General features: G+C 43.4%; 1 protein-coding gene across 1 annotated transcript; it reads right to left on the bottom strand.

The window, feature by feature from the left end:
- On the bottom strand, positions 1-14,914 carry LOC149329975 (uncharacterized). The gene is made up of 8 exons (XM_089559337.1): positions 14,864-14,914; positions 9,600-9,624; positions 8,866-9,180; positions 7,024-7,365; positions 4,351-4,376; positions 2,866-3,010; positions 1,468-1,588; positions 1-34 (listed from the first exon to the last, which is right to left on the bottom strand). The coding sequence occupies exons 1-8, from the start codon at positions 14,912-14,914 to the stop codon at positions 1-3; spliced, it is 1,059 nt and encodes a 352-aa protein (XP_089415463.1).
- Between the last annotated feature and the right edge of the window lie 251 nt (positions 14,915-15,165).

The raw sequence follows: 15,165 nt of genomic DNA, 5'->3' as shown, positions 1-15,165 counted from the left end.
TCACGGACTGTCCGAGTGGCCGAGGAGGCTTGATCTGCAAAAAAATATGAGACAAAGAGAATCGTCATGTGATTGCGAAAACTGGAAAACTGGAAAGCGTTGTTTCTGATGCGCAACATAATCAGCCATTATTTCCGCATGCTAGCATGCACACATCTGCCCCTTTGTGGTCGGATAGGGACCCCTCTGTCTTTGCTGCTGCTTTCAGCCTAAGCATTTAGGGCGCTCTCTGATAAAACACATTACATATACGTAGCTGAAGGTGACGGGTACATCAAGAAGATGCTGCCTTCAGAGGTGATGTTTAATTGATGTGATGCTAAATTAGCTTCGTTATACAGGAATGAAAGCGAACATCCCTCGCAGCACATTGTTTATAATTTTGAATACGTTCGCATTATAACCCCCATGTTGAAAAAAATCTGTTCATCCGTCCGTCTAAGCCTTGGTTGTAGGCGGCAAGGCAGAAAGAGAGAAACCCCCCTCTTCACTTTGGTGGGAGTGGTGGGAGAGTGAACGTTGAAGAGGGAAGGCGAACAGCGGGTGGTAGGCGGCGGTTGGTTGGTGGGAAAAATAGTGGGCGCACGACGTGTCACACGGTGATTGGCGAACTGTATTGCGAAGACGGTTCGAATTACCCTCTGAGCTGAATTTTTTTTATTTCTGTTGAATACTACTCCAACCGAAAGTTTCCAAACATTTTGGATAGGCTTACACTCATGTTCAGCGTTACGTTTCGGCGAAGTTCGCTTTAATTTGCCCAGAATCGTTGCTGAAAGCACGTTATGCTTGATACTCTATCATGCAAGCGACTGCTTGAATTGATGACGAGGATGAATTTTCTTGGCGCAAGGGGTAATTCGTCCAGTGAACACGAGGCAAAAGATATTTTCATTTCACAAGATCGGGTCAAAGACACATTTCCATACATTCACCCCTTAGAATCCGAGCATCAGATCACGGGAAAGACTGGTCGGATGCTAGAGTGGCAAAAGTATGGTCCGATACAACTCTAGAACATAGCGGCAGATGATCCTCAAAAGTGGCCCCCTAGTCAATGGCGTCGACCGATTCTCGTGACGTCGTGGTTAATCCCCCTGAACCCGCTACTGCGACATCACAGGGGGTAGCAGATGAAAGTGGACTGGGCACGGCGTAATCGGATTCACTGCAGCTTCATGAAAATAGGTCGACGCTATTGGCGGGTCTGCCTACTCTGAGGGGCATCAGCCGCTTCGTTCTTGAATTGTATCCGATCATAAAATGGATGTTCCGGTGGCATTTCTCCTCCATGACTAGATGAAAAACAAGTCTAATAGAAGATGGGAACAAGTCGTGTGCAGCATAAGCGGTTGCACGGGTTAGATTAACGAAAAAGTTAGCGGCAGTGCTTTGCCTAATTGTCCATGTCTCATGATGTCTACACAACTTGCTAGAATTTTTTTTCTTAATTGGAAGAAATCTCACCCTCCTTGCTTGTACTTCTTGTATCCGAAGAAGAGAAGAACAGCCAGAAGGATGACAGCCAGAGGAATGAGAACGATGCAGAGGATGCTAGACGTGGAAAGGCCGGAGGCGGCGGGCTGAACTGTTGGAGGAAAACGAAAGGACAATTTTCTTAGCTCGAGGGTCTTTTCACATCGTTGTTTGTGAATGCAGCAAAGCTAGGTGTCAAATTAAGACGCTAAAAGTTTACGTACAAGATAACGCCATATTATAAATATTTCTAAAATCAAAGGCCAACAAACTAAGGGAAGCTCAGATAAATATACCCACATAAAAATAGTCTTTTGCCAAAAGTGATCGAGCAGTCACGACGGGGATGGGAGGGGGCTCTCAGCCGAGCGGTGGCGCTGGTATCTTCGGCGCTGGCCGCTATATGACGCTAGTAAACTGGGTGACGTAAGCCTACTCTCTCGCCCTTCTTTCTTAGGCGATAAGAAGTAATGTGCGGCGAGAAATTTCGCGTCTTTGGAGTGCTGTCATGCTGAACGAAGGCGCTGGCTCAAGGAAGCAAGTTTAAACTCGCAGCTGGGAAGCAGCGGCCAGTGCCGAATATGGCAGCACCATCACTCGGCTGCAAGTATCCTGTGGCAGCCGGCATGGCTGCTCGGTTACCCTTGGCAAAGACGTTTCTTTACCCTGGACCTTGATCGTCTACTTGGCTTCTTTTGGCACGACTTCATTATTTTATTAATGATGGTACTGACAGCTTGAGTAGCTTTGGGATGTTAAAACCCCATAAATCAGACAGTACTGCGCAGTATATATGCAGGTTTTCAAGCTTTGTGATGCAACCTGCGCTAGCCTGATGTTCTTCAGATTCTTTCGTATAGTAAGATACCTGCATAGTTATTCGCATGTCTAGGGATGAGTATCAGAAATATTCCATTGCGCTCCGACAAATGGGATGTTTACACCATTTCAGCTAGCCAAACAATTGGATCAATCTCGCGGACTAATTTGAGCATATACATATTTAGGAATTCAGGACTCTCTTCCCAGTAAGATGACGCAAGCCAGGTAATGGTGCACGACGTATACGGTACTAATCTAATCTAATTTAGTAGATTACTAATTGGCACTTGTTCGGTCCCACTATTCAGTGCGTCTGACATTAGAAAAAGTAAACGAAGTCAAGACGTAAATTTTTATATCTTTACCTTGTCACATTTAAAGATCTTCAGCACACTCCGTTCGTTTAAGAAGGTTTTAGAGCACATGTTTTGTATGTTGATTATAATTTACCAATATTTCCTAAAGAGGAGGGGGAACTATAGAAAACGTTAATTCATCTAAGTCACTCTTGCTCTGCTGTATGTTAATCGGGGAGGATGTTATAAGATACTGCGCAGAAAAACATACCATCGTTAACATGAGTGGTGGCTTCGTGCGATTCCTCAGTAGTGACGGGGTGTCCCTGTGTAGTGCTGTCGTGCTCGGAGGCAGTGGAAGATTCAGTCTTGCTGGCTGTGGTGTAGCCTTCAGTCACGGTGGTGGCACTCTCCGTCTGGAGGGTGTGGGATGAAACTTTAGGTTTAACTGCACATGAAATGCTCTGCTTCTATTCTCCGTCTGTTCTAATTTTCAAGGAAACTGTTGTTTCTAGCTGCGATTAACTATTATGCAAAGCCTTTCAAAGCAGGGAAAGCCTAACACCGTAATGAAAGGCGCTTAAGGTCCATTGGATAAACTCACTGATTCGAGGTCATACCAAAATTCCAACACAGAACTTATCACGAGGCGCACGTATTATCACTGTCCCATGTAAATCACTTCCAACAGTTCAACACCGCGTTTACATCAAATGATTCCTAAAAAAATACGCTTTTGAGGACAACAGAAAAACTGTGTACAAGTAACGACGAAATGTATCTGTCACACTACTGCCGATACTTAACGCGTGTTGACTGCTGCAGCTGAACGCACAAACTGCTATTTTAGTACAAACGTACAGCTTAGACAAAGCTGCCATAATTCGGTGTGCGTCCGCTAAGTACAGTAACGAGCGCATTGGGAATGCTAAACACAAACATATTCACTATGTATTTTCTTGAAAACCATACTAAAGAATGGTCTGTGAACCTCATCATCATCAGCCTGACTACACCCACTGCAGGACAAAAGCCTATCCCACGTCTCTCCAATTAACCCTGTCTTTTGCCAGTTTCGGCAACCGTATCCCCGCAAACTTCTTAATCTCATCCGCGCACCTAACTTTCTACAGCCCCCTGCTACGCTTGCCTTCCGTTGGAATGCGCTAATTAAACATACTGCCAAGTTTGTACCATTGTCATAGTTTGAAAATACACTAAGCAAAATAGCTCCCCTAAAAAGCGGGTTTTTGGATCAACTGTGCTTTTTCTTAGTCAAGAGGGCAATAAATCAGATTTGATGGTCGAAAAAATTAAGGAAGATTTCCTCTTTCGATGAGTGTTGCTTGCATTTAGCCTGCATGGCTAATAAATGCAAAATGAAGCCGGGAAATGGGCCGGAGGCTAGCCGACGTAGTAAACAAATCAATGCTGCATGCACAAGATCTGTATGACGGCTGGGGAAGCCTCGATGTCTCTAACGCTGCTCATCAAACTATGGAAACCGAAACTATGCAGGTGCATTGACAATATTTAATGAGCACACACTTTGGCAGTCGTAAGGGGGTAGAAAACTTTCAGAATGTAGGTAAAACGCTGGGAGTGAAATTAGTGATGAATATTGGCCAAGAAGGAGCTAGACACCGCAGCGGACACGGGACCGCTGTCCGCCCTGTGTAATATTGGCCAACATTTATAATAACCAGCGTAACCTATTCAATGGCACGAAACGCTAACTGAAGAAATGTGAACTTACCGTTGTAGGTGCAGGGACAACGTAGGCTGTAAAGAAAGAATAAAGAGTAGTGAGTGCTCTTTAAGGCTACTTCTTTTCGTCGACGTATATTTAGTGGAAATCACGAGAAGAAGCAAACGCGGCATGGAATAAATATTTTGTGATTTAGGTAATTAAGAAATGCATACGTTAAGATTGTTGGCTGCTGTTACTGAAACACGTAGCGCTATTTAACCGATTAAAAGGAAAATATCGTCAGTCGCTGCGTGATATTTTTCGGCGCCAAAATACTTGGCATGTGTCTGCTAATAATACTTCGAAATTTCTCACAGTATTTTTTATTATTCATAAAACAGCCAAATCCCCCATCCGGTAATAAAGTAATAAAGCTGAAGTTAACATAACGCTTGCAGCTTTTCATGCTACCTTCATGAATTTTGCAAGCCTAGCCATTACAAAAATTTCTTTGCACAATCTATAGACTTCCATATACGTTCGTCTATAAAGTATCTAGACTTTCGATATGAATTCCTCTAGACTAGCGTATAGACACTGCAAATCCTGTACACATTCTAGAGATTTATGCCTATGCAATTTTAGTAGACATTTTTCTATAGACAGCCCATATGTTACGAATGAAAAAAAGTGAATATGTATTGGACGGCAATAGAGTCTCTCTATTGTAAAGAACTCTATAGAAACTCTATAGGCCTTCTTTATAAGCGAAGTCAGAACTAAGATTCCCACATAGGGAAGCATTTTTTGTCGCTTTAAAAATGAGCTTTAAGTGGGGAGAACCGAAAGCGTCTAAAATAGACGGTAGTAATAGAGACCAAATTAAAGGTGCTCCACGGGTGGAAAACACTGCTGATCAAGAGGACGGTGAATGCAGTCAACGAAGTTCTGATTGAGTGGATGGAAGGGGACCCAACAGGAGTTAAGGTTTTCCTACTTCAAATTTTTGTCTGAGCATCCAGTTAGGTTTATTTTTCACAAAAGCGGAAAGAGCCAGGTCGACAAGTGACAGATGCCACGCTCTTTCCTCATGGTTCCCTTGCGGTAATGGACGTTGTCGCAGTGCACTGCACATCAGTCGGAGTCCCCAAATTAACTGACCATGCATAATTAACCCACCGGCTAACACACAGGCTGAAAGGTAGTTCTTGAAAGGTCATGCTTATGAATTTGACGCTCTAATATGTCCAAAGCCTAGAGGTGAGCTGACTGTCACGGCACTTGAGGCGTTAAAGTGAACTGTTTAAGGCTGCTCTAACGTGGTCATGCCATTGTAGCGTTCTGCTCATCTCATTGGGAACACTCCCGCTTTTTTTGCCATCAGGCGCTGTCGGCAGGTCTAGTTTCTCGTGCTTCATAATTAGCTTAATACGTGTCGAGGCAAAACAGGGCGACCAATATGTCAGAGACATATATATCTTGCTATGTCGTCGTATCTGCGCGCATTAAATTGATATTTAGTTGCCAACAAGTCGAGACAAATATGCTACTGAGGTTCGCACCACACTTAGATTCGGATATTTTTGACTGGTGTGATAAATAAACTATGACTTGAAGTGGCGCTAGGTGAACGCACATGCTTCACTAACTAATCAGGTTCCTGGCCATTGTTGCCAACTACGCGAGACATCCTTTCTGGCGTCTGTGGCTGCAAAATGACAGGCCAGTACACATTCGCCTACAAGTTACTGCCGATAGTGTTCAGGCAAACATATGATCTGCCCACTGGCTCCAAATTTCAGGCGAGTAAACAGGACCGCCTTCTTTGTGTCCCCAGGTTTCGAAATGCCGGGGGAGCATGGAAAACTGAAAAGTGATATCAGTTCACCTACTGGTCATGCACGCAATCGCTTCTTTGGGTTACACGAATACTCATATAGTCAAATGAAACTCAAGAACACAGTGGCTTTTCTCCGCCAAAGGACCTCCTTCCAGCCGATGTCGACGGCGATTCTCATTACCCCGCTAGCGTCACAATGCAGGAAGCGGCGCCACAGTGGAAAGAGGGGTTTATCCCCGACCAAAGAGGATAGGAATTATCCTCTCTCATCCAGCACTCCCTGCTTTGTCACACTACCAGCGTCATGAGAATCAGCCGACGCCATCGGCTGGAAGCGGGTCCTTTGACGGGAAAAGCCGCTGCGTTCTTCAGTTGTATCCGACTATAGTACTATGATACTTTCCAGAGTCCTTCGGTGCAGGCCTTGCTTTACTTAACCTAAACTTCGTCCAGCATCTTAAAGCTTGAAACTTCCAGGTTGCTCATATTGATCCGTCCAATAGCATAAGCTGTAAACGCATTCTCATCGCCAGATCACATAAAAAAAAGAAAAACAGAACCTGAGAACTAAGTTTAAGAGCGCCCGAAACCACTGAGTCCAAACAAGTGCGACGTGCAAGGCTGTGGCAGGTCATAAAGATCAGGATGTTGGAGGAATAATCGAAGAAGACATTATCAGAAAAGTAGGGCCAGCTTGAGTAAACGTAGTTTTCATATCCTCGTCCTCAGAAAAAGTCGCAAATTTTGCGCAGTCAGAACATACTGGCCTTTCTTTGGATAACGTATTAGAATGCTTCAAATAGGAAAATGAAGATTTCAAGGTATCGCTTTCTGGTGCCCCCATTGCGTTCATATCTTCGGCTGGCGCTGTGATACCCCCTAAAAAGTGAAGGGCTCACCCTTGCTTTTCGATGAAAATACAGCATAGGCGTCCGGGAGTCCAATTTCAGACGGAGTGGAGTCTAGGAGGCCGAAGCTCACGAGTGCCCGGGCATGAACACTGAAGAACGTGGTGCCCTCGCAACTGGCGCCGTCGTACTGAAAGCTCCTCGCGTACTTGTGGAGGGTGAAGATCTTGGAGGAGTACTCTTGAGGGGTGACGACGACTGTGTAGCCAGTGAGGTTGAAGGAGCCCACTTCAGCCGGCTTCCATGTCAGCTTGACGGAACCAGTACTGGCGCCGTTGATGCAGGTGTTACCGATGTTGACAGCCTGAAGATCTTGAGGGAACAGCTTGGAATCTACATTGGGTAGGTAACAAAAACAATATAAAATTCACATCATCGAATTTTCGTAAGAAAAAGACGATATGGGGTATTCCCCAGCAGGAAAGTCAGTATGGAAGCATGGAGCCACCTAAGTAGCAGTGAGCCGCCCAGTTTGTCAGGCATCATTGCCTTCTTTACAGGCCAATACAACCTAATGACTCCTCAAGGCATGTCCCTTGCTTCGAGTAAAATACGACGAAAGGTTTGATTTAAATTTGTCAATACGTGGAGAGCACGAACTTTTTAAGGTAAAGTGGCCATTGCGTACTCTATGAAGTCTAGGCGTAAGGACAAGCATGGTCAAAAAGTAAAAAGAAAAGGTCGTTCGCCATTTCTCGTTCCGTCACGTGTTGACAACTGAAAGAGGAAAGTATTTCTTCATTACACGGCTTGTACACGGGCATCAAGGGCTGCGGTTTAGAAAGTGATTGCAGCACATATTCAGAACCTATACGAAGTCTACCACTGAACGATTTAGAGCTCCCGTGATGACCCTCAGTTGTACTACAATAAATTTTATTCGCAGAATGGTAAGACTTTCCTCCTACGCAATCGATCCAACAGAAGTGTAAACGGGATCCTCAGAGAGCTAAATGGAGAAGCTACATTTTAAAAACTCATATCACAAGCACTCTACGCAGCTTAAATCTTCTGTGTTGAGTTGTGTTTGACCTCTTGCATTTACTTAGTTGCAAGCGACACTATTTCAGCATGTACAAGTACTAAGCACGAAATATAAAGCATTTACTGCACACAGCGGCATCGCCCTGTTGTCGTAACAACAAAACATTTTTGCTTGTCCCAACAGATTTTACTGCAGTACTTTGGAACCTGACGACTAAAACTGTTGTCACAACAGGTTATTTTGTACTATTGTGCAGTCGCCTGCCGTAACGACAGAAACAGTTTTGTCGCGACAACACCGAACTTCGCAGTACTGCAGAAAAAGCTGTCCTAACGACAGCACAACAAATAAAAAATTGTAGTCTGTATTTCGGAACCTGCTCTGTCCTAATTTTTTTACTGAGATGCATGTGCCACGACCCGTTCACTAGTGACACTGCTATTACATGAAACGCGAACGATAAAAATATTTAACAAAGTATGTCCCGCACAAGGTGGAGCATCCAGACTTTCAAATCAGGTCTTTAATAACCATGTCCTAAAGAAAGAAATGCGGGCTTTGCTGTAATATTTTAAACAAACAAAGCGCCCTGAAAAACAGATTCCTCAAATACCATCGGGGGCAAATGTAACACGCTCCCCCTCCAAGTTTCGACCCCTGCCGCTCTGCGTAGGGGAGCCACCTGACAAAGCACTTCTGGCGTGGTACGTTACCCACAGCGCCGGTCTCAACATGAAAAGTGGCGCCCCCACGCATAGTGGCAGGGTACGGAACTTGGGGAGGGGTACGTGCTGGGGGCAAATATCGGTTGTGCTAGCACAGCCTAGCATAAAACGAATGGTTCTCACTTTGCTTTCCTGTAGTGAAGAACAAGGCGTCGGAAAATGCCGATTCTCCGGACTCGTAGAGTGCCTCGACTCGAAGCACGTAGGCGCTCCAGCATTGCAAGAAGTTCAACTCCTGTCGGGTATGAGTGACGTCAACTTTAATCGTAATGTCGACGTCACTGGGAGTAAGGACGTGGACGATGTAGGCTCGAATCGGGCGGTTCATTCGAGGCGACTGCCAGGAAACGTTAGCCTTGAAGGATGCTTCTCGGAACTGATGGTCACAAGCATGGTCTTGGAAGGCGACCTTGACGTCGTGAGGGGCCATGTTCTTCGCTGCAAGGCATGTTTTAAACCGCTGGTAAACATGGTACTTGTGCGCAGAAATCTGTTCTCAAATTTCATGTGAAAGCTCAGCTCTTTACATAGGCTTTCCAGAGGATGCACACTTGAGTTCCTAATATAAAAATCTCGAGGGTTAAGTGCACAATATGCCAGCTTAGCAAAAAAGAGAAAACATCTATAAAATGGTTGTTTTGTGTAACAAATATTTTACAAGACAATTTATAAGCAAAAGAAAAGCATCAAAATATGTGCTGTTCACAGAAACAAGAAACTATCTCAATATGTAGGTCATCTTCATCAGATTAGGGGAAATTACTCTGCAGTTACAGTATGTTTGCTTTCCATTAGATGTTTGACCTTGGTGAACAATAATATTAACTGCAATCAAAAACGTGATTTGAAGTACTCACCGCTGGGTTCAATCTGTGAAGAAGCCTGTTTGCAGGCAGATGATTCGCATGAAAAAAAAAGTAAATAGCAAGTTGAAAAGTGATAAAATTTGAAAAGGTTGCAAATTTGTACCTCAAGCCGTTTCTGTTTGAAAACTGAACGTGCAATACTAGTATGTGATAACCTGTAATTAATCTGATATAACGCTTAACATATTCTTGCACCAAAAAGTGAGTAGTAAGAAATGAAGCTTCATGAGGCAGGTCATTCACAATCAAGAATCTCATTTGAAATTTTAGTTAGTCTTAAAATGCTCACTCCGCCCTCTATAAACAAAGTACCCATTGTCTTTACTTGCAACATATTTCGAGTATGCTAGACACCAATCCTGAGAGTTAATAACAGGGTCAGTCTCAATAAACGACATTGTTAACGCGGGCTGAGGTATTATCATAAAAATGTTGCCTCATATGCACAGAAGCACGAATGATTGCGAACGTTCATTTGCCGAATATTCTATTCCAATAAGCCTTGAATCTAAGTTATATTTTAGTGCTTTATAATGGACTCTTTTATACCGAGTGTTGTACCAACAAATAATTCTTCGCGGGAAATGTACAGTCTTTGTCAAAAGTATACCGGCCAAGTAATCTGCATCTGAGCTCTGCAGCGCGGCTCCTCTTGCATAGTCAGGGACCCTAATCTCGCGAAGTTGGGCGGAACTTAAGTTCGGAACCTTTTCAATCTTGGGGTTGTCAAATATGCTTAAGAGCCCTCGCTACAAGCCTTAGAAGTAGATTCCTTGGGCAGTATATATTTGACAAAGACCGTACATGTATATGTAAACCCTCGGGGTATACGTAGTGGCCAATTTTTTTTACATAACGTGAAGTTGCCTCCGGCGCTCTATTTAAGTCTGTCTTTCTCACCATAAAATTAAATCTACTGTGGGAGTGAAACAATGCATGCAACGTGTAAACATTTCAGAAAAACTTGAGAAGTCAAGAGGAAGCAAAACCGGAGAAAAAGTTATCGTCGAGACGAACACGCCAGTCCGGAAGTCATGTGCTTGAACAAGTCTTTTCCCGCGGAGTGTTTTCAACTGGCAATGTCTTTTTTCTTTTTCCCTTTTTTTCTAGTTGTCTAGTTTTGCAAAGGGCTTGAAAAGACTTTTTTTTTTGAGTGAATGAGTGCTGTAGTTCATTTTTATTGATTTTAACCTCGTGAACTGCAGTTACTTGAGCCGGTTTTTGCTTTGATGCTTTATATAACCCCTCCTGCATAGACTGAAAATGTCGGCCTACAATATTTTGAAATAAATATATATCATAAATTAATGAAAAGTAGTTTATTTGCCATAATAATCTGTTACCATAAGCAGAATCTTAAAATAAGGTGTGCTTTTCAAAAATATCAGTCACTTTCGTACGTGACTAGCTACACTTCCCCCGTGATGATTTGACCTTGGCAATCTCCTCTCATCAGATAAGGTAGAGCACTGACAGTTAATTATATCTTCGCAGCGTTCGCAGTAAACACAATGATTCTTGCGTGAAGTGCCTCCCAGTAAGCAACAACTGCCTTGAACAAAAGAAGCTAACCGCAGGTGAATGTCAAACAATAGCCTCAGGGAAGGCGTCTACCGCTGGCCGTGTGGAATTGTATTGTCAGATCAAGGGAGGAGCTATCTCGAGCTGCCAAGAGCAGAACGCCCCTCAAGTGTTTCTGGGGTGAATACAAGTTCAAGACGCCCATATTGTGATAAAAAGATAGCAAGCGCGAGAAATAATAGTGGAATGTGGGCTTCGAAGCTGCATTGTCTAGTGTCTCCACAGCTACAAAAATAGCCTACAAGCTTCAGTGTTTACGCTGTTCGATTAATGCATCCGGGCACTGTGAAAAGGTTTACGGCGCCAACTGTGGCTTATGAGCTTTGTTCAAAGTACACTAGAATCAGAATATATTGCGAGCTCTAAGAGAAAGGTGACTTTTGCTTTGAGGACGTGCTCCAAAAATAAATTGTGACAGATGTTTTGTTCAAAAATTCGCTACCTTCAAGCACCACAGCAGACTTATCGCGAGGTAGGAATTGGGAGAATTAGGTAAGGAGAATGGAAAAGGAGTAATTGCTTTCTATTAAGCCAAACGCTAGTTCGTCATGACATGGAAACATGACTTCCTTCTTAATAAATTTAGCTTGTATGCGCCCTGCAGGCAAATGCTACCTTGAAACCAAGATGCTGCTTTAAAGAACGGAATGCTTTAAGGACGTCATGATTCACCAACTGAACTCTTAAGCTAGGCTGATCTTTCCACTATTAGTAACCGTGCCCAAACCTCACGCCTTGAATTCGTCTTTCTCCTCTTAAACGGTGCTCTAAATATAGATTCGGAACTCTACTTAGTTTCTTCACCAAAACGCAATACCAGAACGAAACACTCACAGCCTTTAACACAGTATAAATATAACTCTGACATCTTTCGTTATTCTTTTTTTCCGCAAGCGATTAGAGAATAGAAAACCTCATCTAGAAATGTTGTTAACTCTGAATCTCTGAGCAGTTTTCATTGTAACCTGTCACAATTGTTTATTTCAACCTTTTAGTGTAGCATTGCACGTACTTTTCTGAAGAAATCATTTTCCACACTGCGCTTTATATTATGTTGCTTAATATTGCGTCGTGTATTTTGAAACTGTCTCCTATGGTTATCCCTTTTACAATGTTATTTCAGTTGTGTGAACCTTCTTTGTGAATTTTTTTTGACGCACCTGAAAAAGAAAACCAACCTGTCCCCATTCCTGCAACAGCTTCGAAAGAGGCTAGCAGTATGTTACAAATAAACAAGATAAATAAATAAAATACACTAATCAGACAAATGCTTTGATGAAATGCTTATCGCTGCAACAAGTTGGGAAAAGACGACTAGTTCTGCGGCGATTTAGGGTACCAGTAAAGGTGCCTAGGATTTTATTTTTGCGAGTGGTCACTTTCAATGCAGACACGTTAGAAGTTTGCGAACATGAAGCCTGAAGAGCTTTCATGTTATGAATTCTCTCAGATGCAGAAAGATTTCGCTGCTGAAATCGAAAGCTATTCAGAAAGAAGTCAATAAGTATCGTACGAGCGAAACTTAGGGTACCGCATTTGCCCCGAAAGCAGTACTACTGAACCCCCCCCCCCTCCCTCCCCCTTTTTTCGGCTACCTGATGACAGTTGAGGTGAAGTCCACCTCCTTCCTCCTGACGCACCACTCGCTACCAACTAGCCACCTGCCCACCTTCAACCCTTAAAAGCGCCTTCCACCCACCCACCCACGTACCCACCCTCCTCTACCTTCGGGAAGCGCCATCCACCACCAACCACCTACTGCCACCCTACATAAGATCTCCATGTACAGAAGACCATGAAGAAGTCGATCGAAAAAATGACTAGCGATTAAGCGTGGTTACGCCAAATGCACATTAGGTGCGTTAGCTGTTCCGTTTTCACTGCAATTCTAGGCTTTTTTTTCATGGTCAAGCAGGCTTCAGACAAAGATTGGTAAAATCGACTATGGCACTAAAACTAGAGGGAACACTTATGCTGCGTCTGAAGGCTATGACGCAGTAGCGTAAATGAAATAAAGCTCATTTATGCGAAATTGGTTGTTCTCTATATTCGTAAAACGCAGGGAGTCTTTATACCACTGCTGCCGCAGTGGTGCAGCTATTATGCGATGCAACACTGCTCTGCGATGGCAGGTGCTGCCCCTGGTGGGGCTCGTGTGAACCAAATTGTACGCATCGAATTCAAAGAGGGAGTAAGGAAGCCAACTGCTTTCCAGAAGCACCACCCATCAGCCACCACCTCAACACCCCACCCACCTAGCTGGGGGCTGTCCAACCTCCCCCGTCACCCTCAACCACCGCCATCCAAAAATTATTTCGCGTGTGTGAAGCCTCGGCTTACAATAAAAGCCTCAAAGTAGTCGTGGAGGTTAAATGCAAGTAATTTCACAGAATTTTCGCAACTGATGTCCGATCGTCTCCTGATTTTTTAAATTGTTGGGTATTCTTTCTCACGCACGTTATTGAGTTGGGCTGTCTAAACCAGCTTATAGCTCCAGAGAGTCGGGTGCGTTGACTTGCCCTTTTTTACCTTCCTCAAGAAATAAAGCACTTGTTGAGGGCCGAGTACGATTTGGTACCACAGTTTTATAGTTCTGCATTATAAGATTATATTTTGATTAAGTTTGATCGAAAAGTTTGCGGGGGCACGGTGAGCGCAACTGGCAACGGACAGGGTTAATTGGGGAAACACGGGAGAGGCCTTTGCCCTGCAGTGGGAGTGGTCAGGCTGATGATGATGATGAATAAAATTGTTTTTTTTTTTTTGCGCCAAACACCTTCCTTAACTTCAAAGTGATATCTAGATGCTACCTCCTAACTTCGGACTTTCTACTGCTCTTGAAATGCTTCCGTAGTGGTGGCTGAAATTTTTTCCGAGGAATATAGTGGCACGCGCTGTAATGCGAAATATTTTATAAAAATAAGCTTCCGAAGTATTTCACAGGATTCTTTCTAAAACGGTAGCTATTTTGCGGTTTCAGGCGAGTACCTTGGGTACGTTTGAAGTACATGTAACGCATCATTCATGACAGTTATTGCGTGTATTTCGTTTGATAACTCCATCTCTAGTTTTCTGCCAACCAGCGTACAAACCAAGTATACTCATTCCCATCTTACTCCCTCTGTTTTTAAAATGGTTCCCATGGCGGCACCTGGAATTAATTTTGTGCGTCAGTAGGAGAGACTTACGAATATGCCTATGCTTCAGCAGACATGTTTTTACAGTAAAATTGATTGCCAGTCCATATCCAGCATTCGTGTTCAGAAATTTTGAATCTTGGAATAGTGTAAGCACTATTATAGAAATACTAAAGGTGTTGGTCCGTTCTGCCGATGCGTAGTAAAATATTGCCTTGAAAGTTTCTCCTTTGTTCGCATCGAGTACTTAAGGCTGTGATAGAAAACTAATGGGAAATGTTTTTGACGATAGGAAAAACGTTAGTGCTAAAAAAACGCAATCGTGCCGGCGGGAGATCTGCCGATATATTGATTGTTATAGCGAAAATTTACAGTATATATATATATATATATATATATATATATATATATATATATATATATATATATATATATATATATATACATGTATGAAAATTGCGTTCATAAACACTTTCCTGTTGAATTCTTTTTTCCTGAATTTCTGGGTACACTCAAAGCACTAACCTGAGATGTAACATGGCAGACCAAGCAGGCCAGGAGAACTGATGCAATCGTGCCGACGTACATGGTGATAGCTGTACGGTCAGCGGTAGTAACAGGAGATTAACGGAGTCGCACTCGGGTCGAAGCCTTAGGAGCGTCTAGGTATAGCGGCCGCCGCAACCTTTTATACAACGTGTGTCTCCATGTGATATCCGACGTTGCCCGATAAAACGGCCGACTATGCGGAGAGTCGAGGGGCGTAGCAGACAGCGATAAAACCAGCTTCTGTTCTAAGTGGAAGAGTCAGGACCCTTGTAGGAAAACAATGACTGTAG

This window comes from Amblyomma mixtum, chromosome 9 (assembly GCF_055824585.1).
Source record: "Amblyomma mixtum isolate Tamu chromosome 9, ASM5582458v1, whole genome shotgun sequence".
NCBI lineage: Eukaryota > Metazoa > Arthropoda > Arachnida > Ixodida > Ixodidae > Amblyomma > Amblyomma mixtum.
The sequence above is the reverse complement of the archived record's forward strand: the minus strand, read 5'-3'. Positions and strand labels throughout refer to the sequence as shown.

Excerpts from the sequence above, each read along its gene's own strand:
- LOC149329975 (XM_089559337.1), bottom strand. The coding sequence starts at position 14,914 with ATGTACGTCGGCACGATTGCATCAGTTCTCCTGGCCTGCTTGGTCTGC. Across the intron at positions 3,011-4,350 it reads TTGTCCCTGCACCTACAACG|ACGGAGAGTGCCACCACCGT; the intron begins GTAAGTTCACAT and ends CACACCCTCCAG. Across the intron at positions 1,589-2,865 it reads CACCACTCATGTTAACGATG|TTCAGCCCGCCGCCTCCGGC; the intron begins GTATGTTTTTCT and ends TTCCTCCAACAG.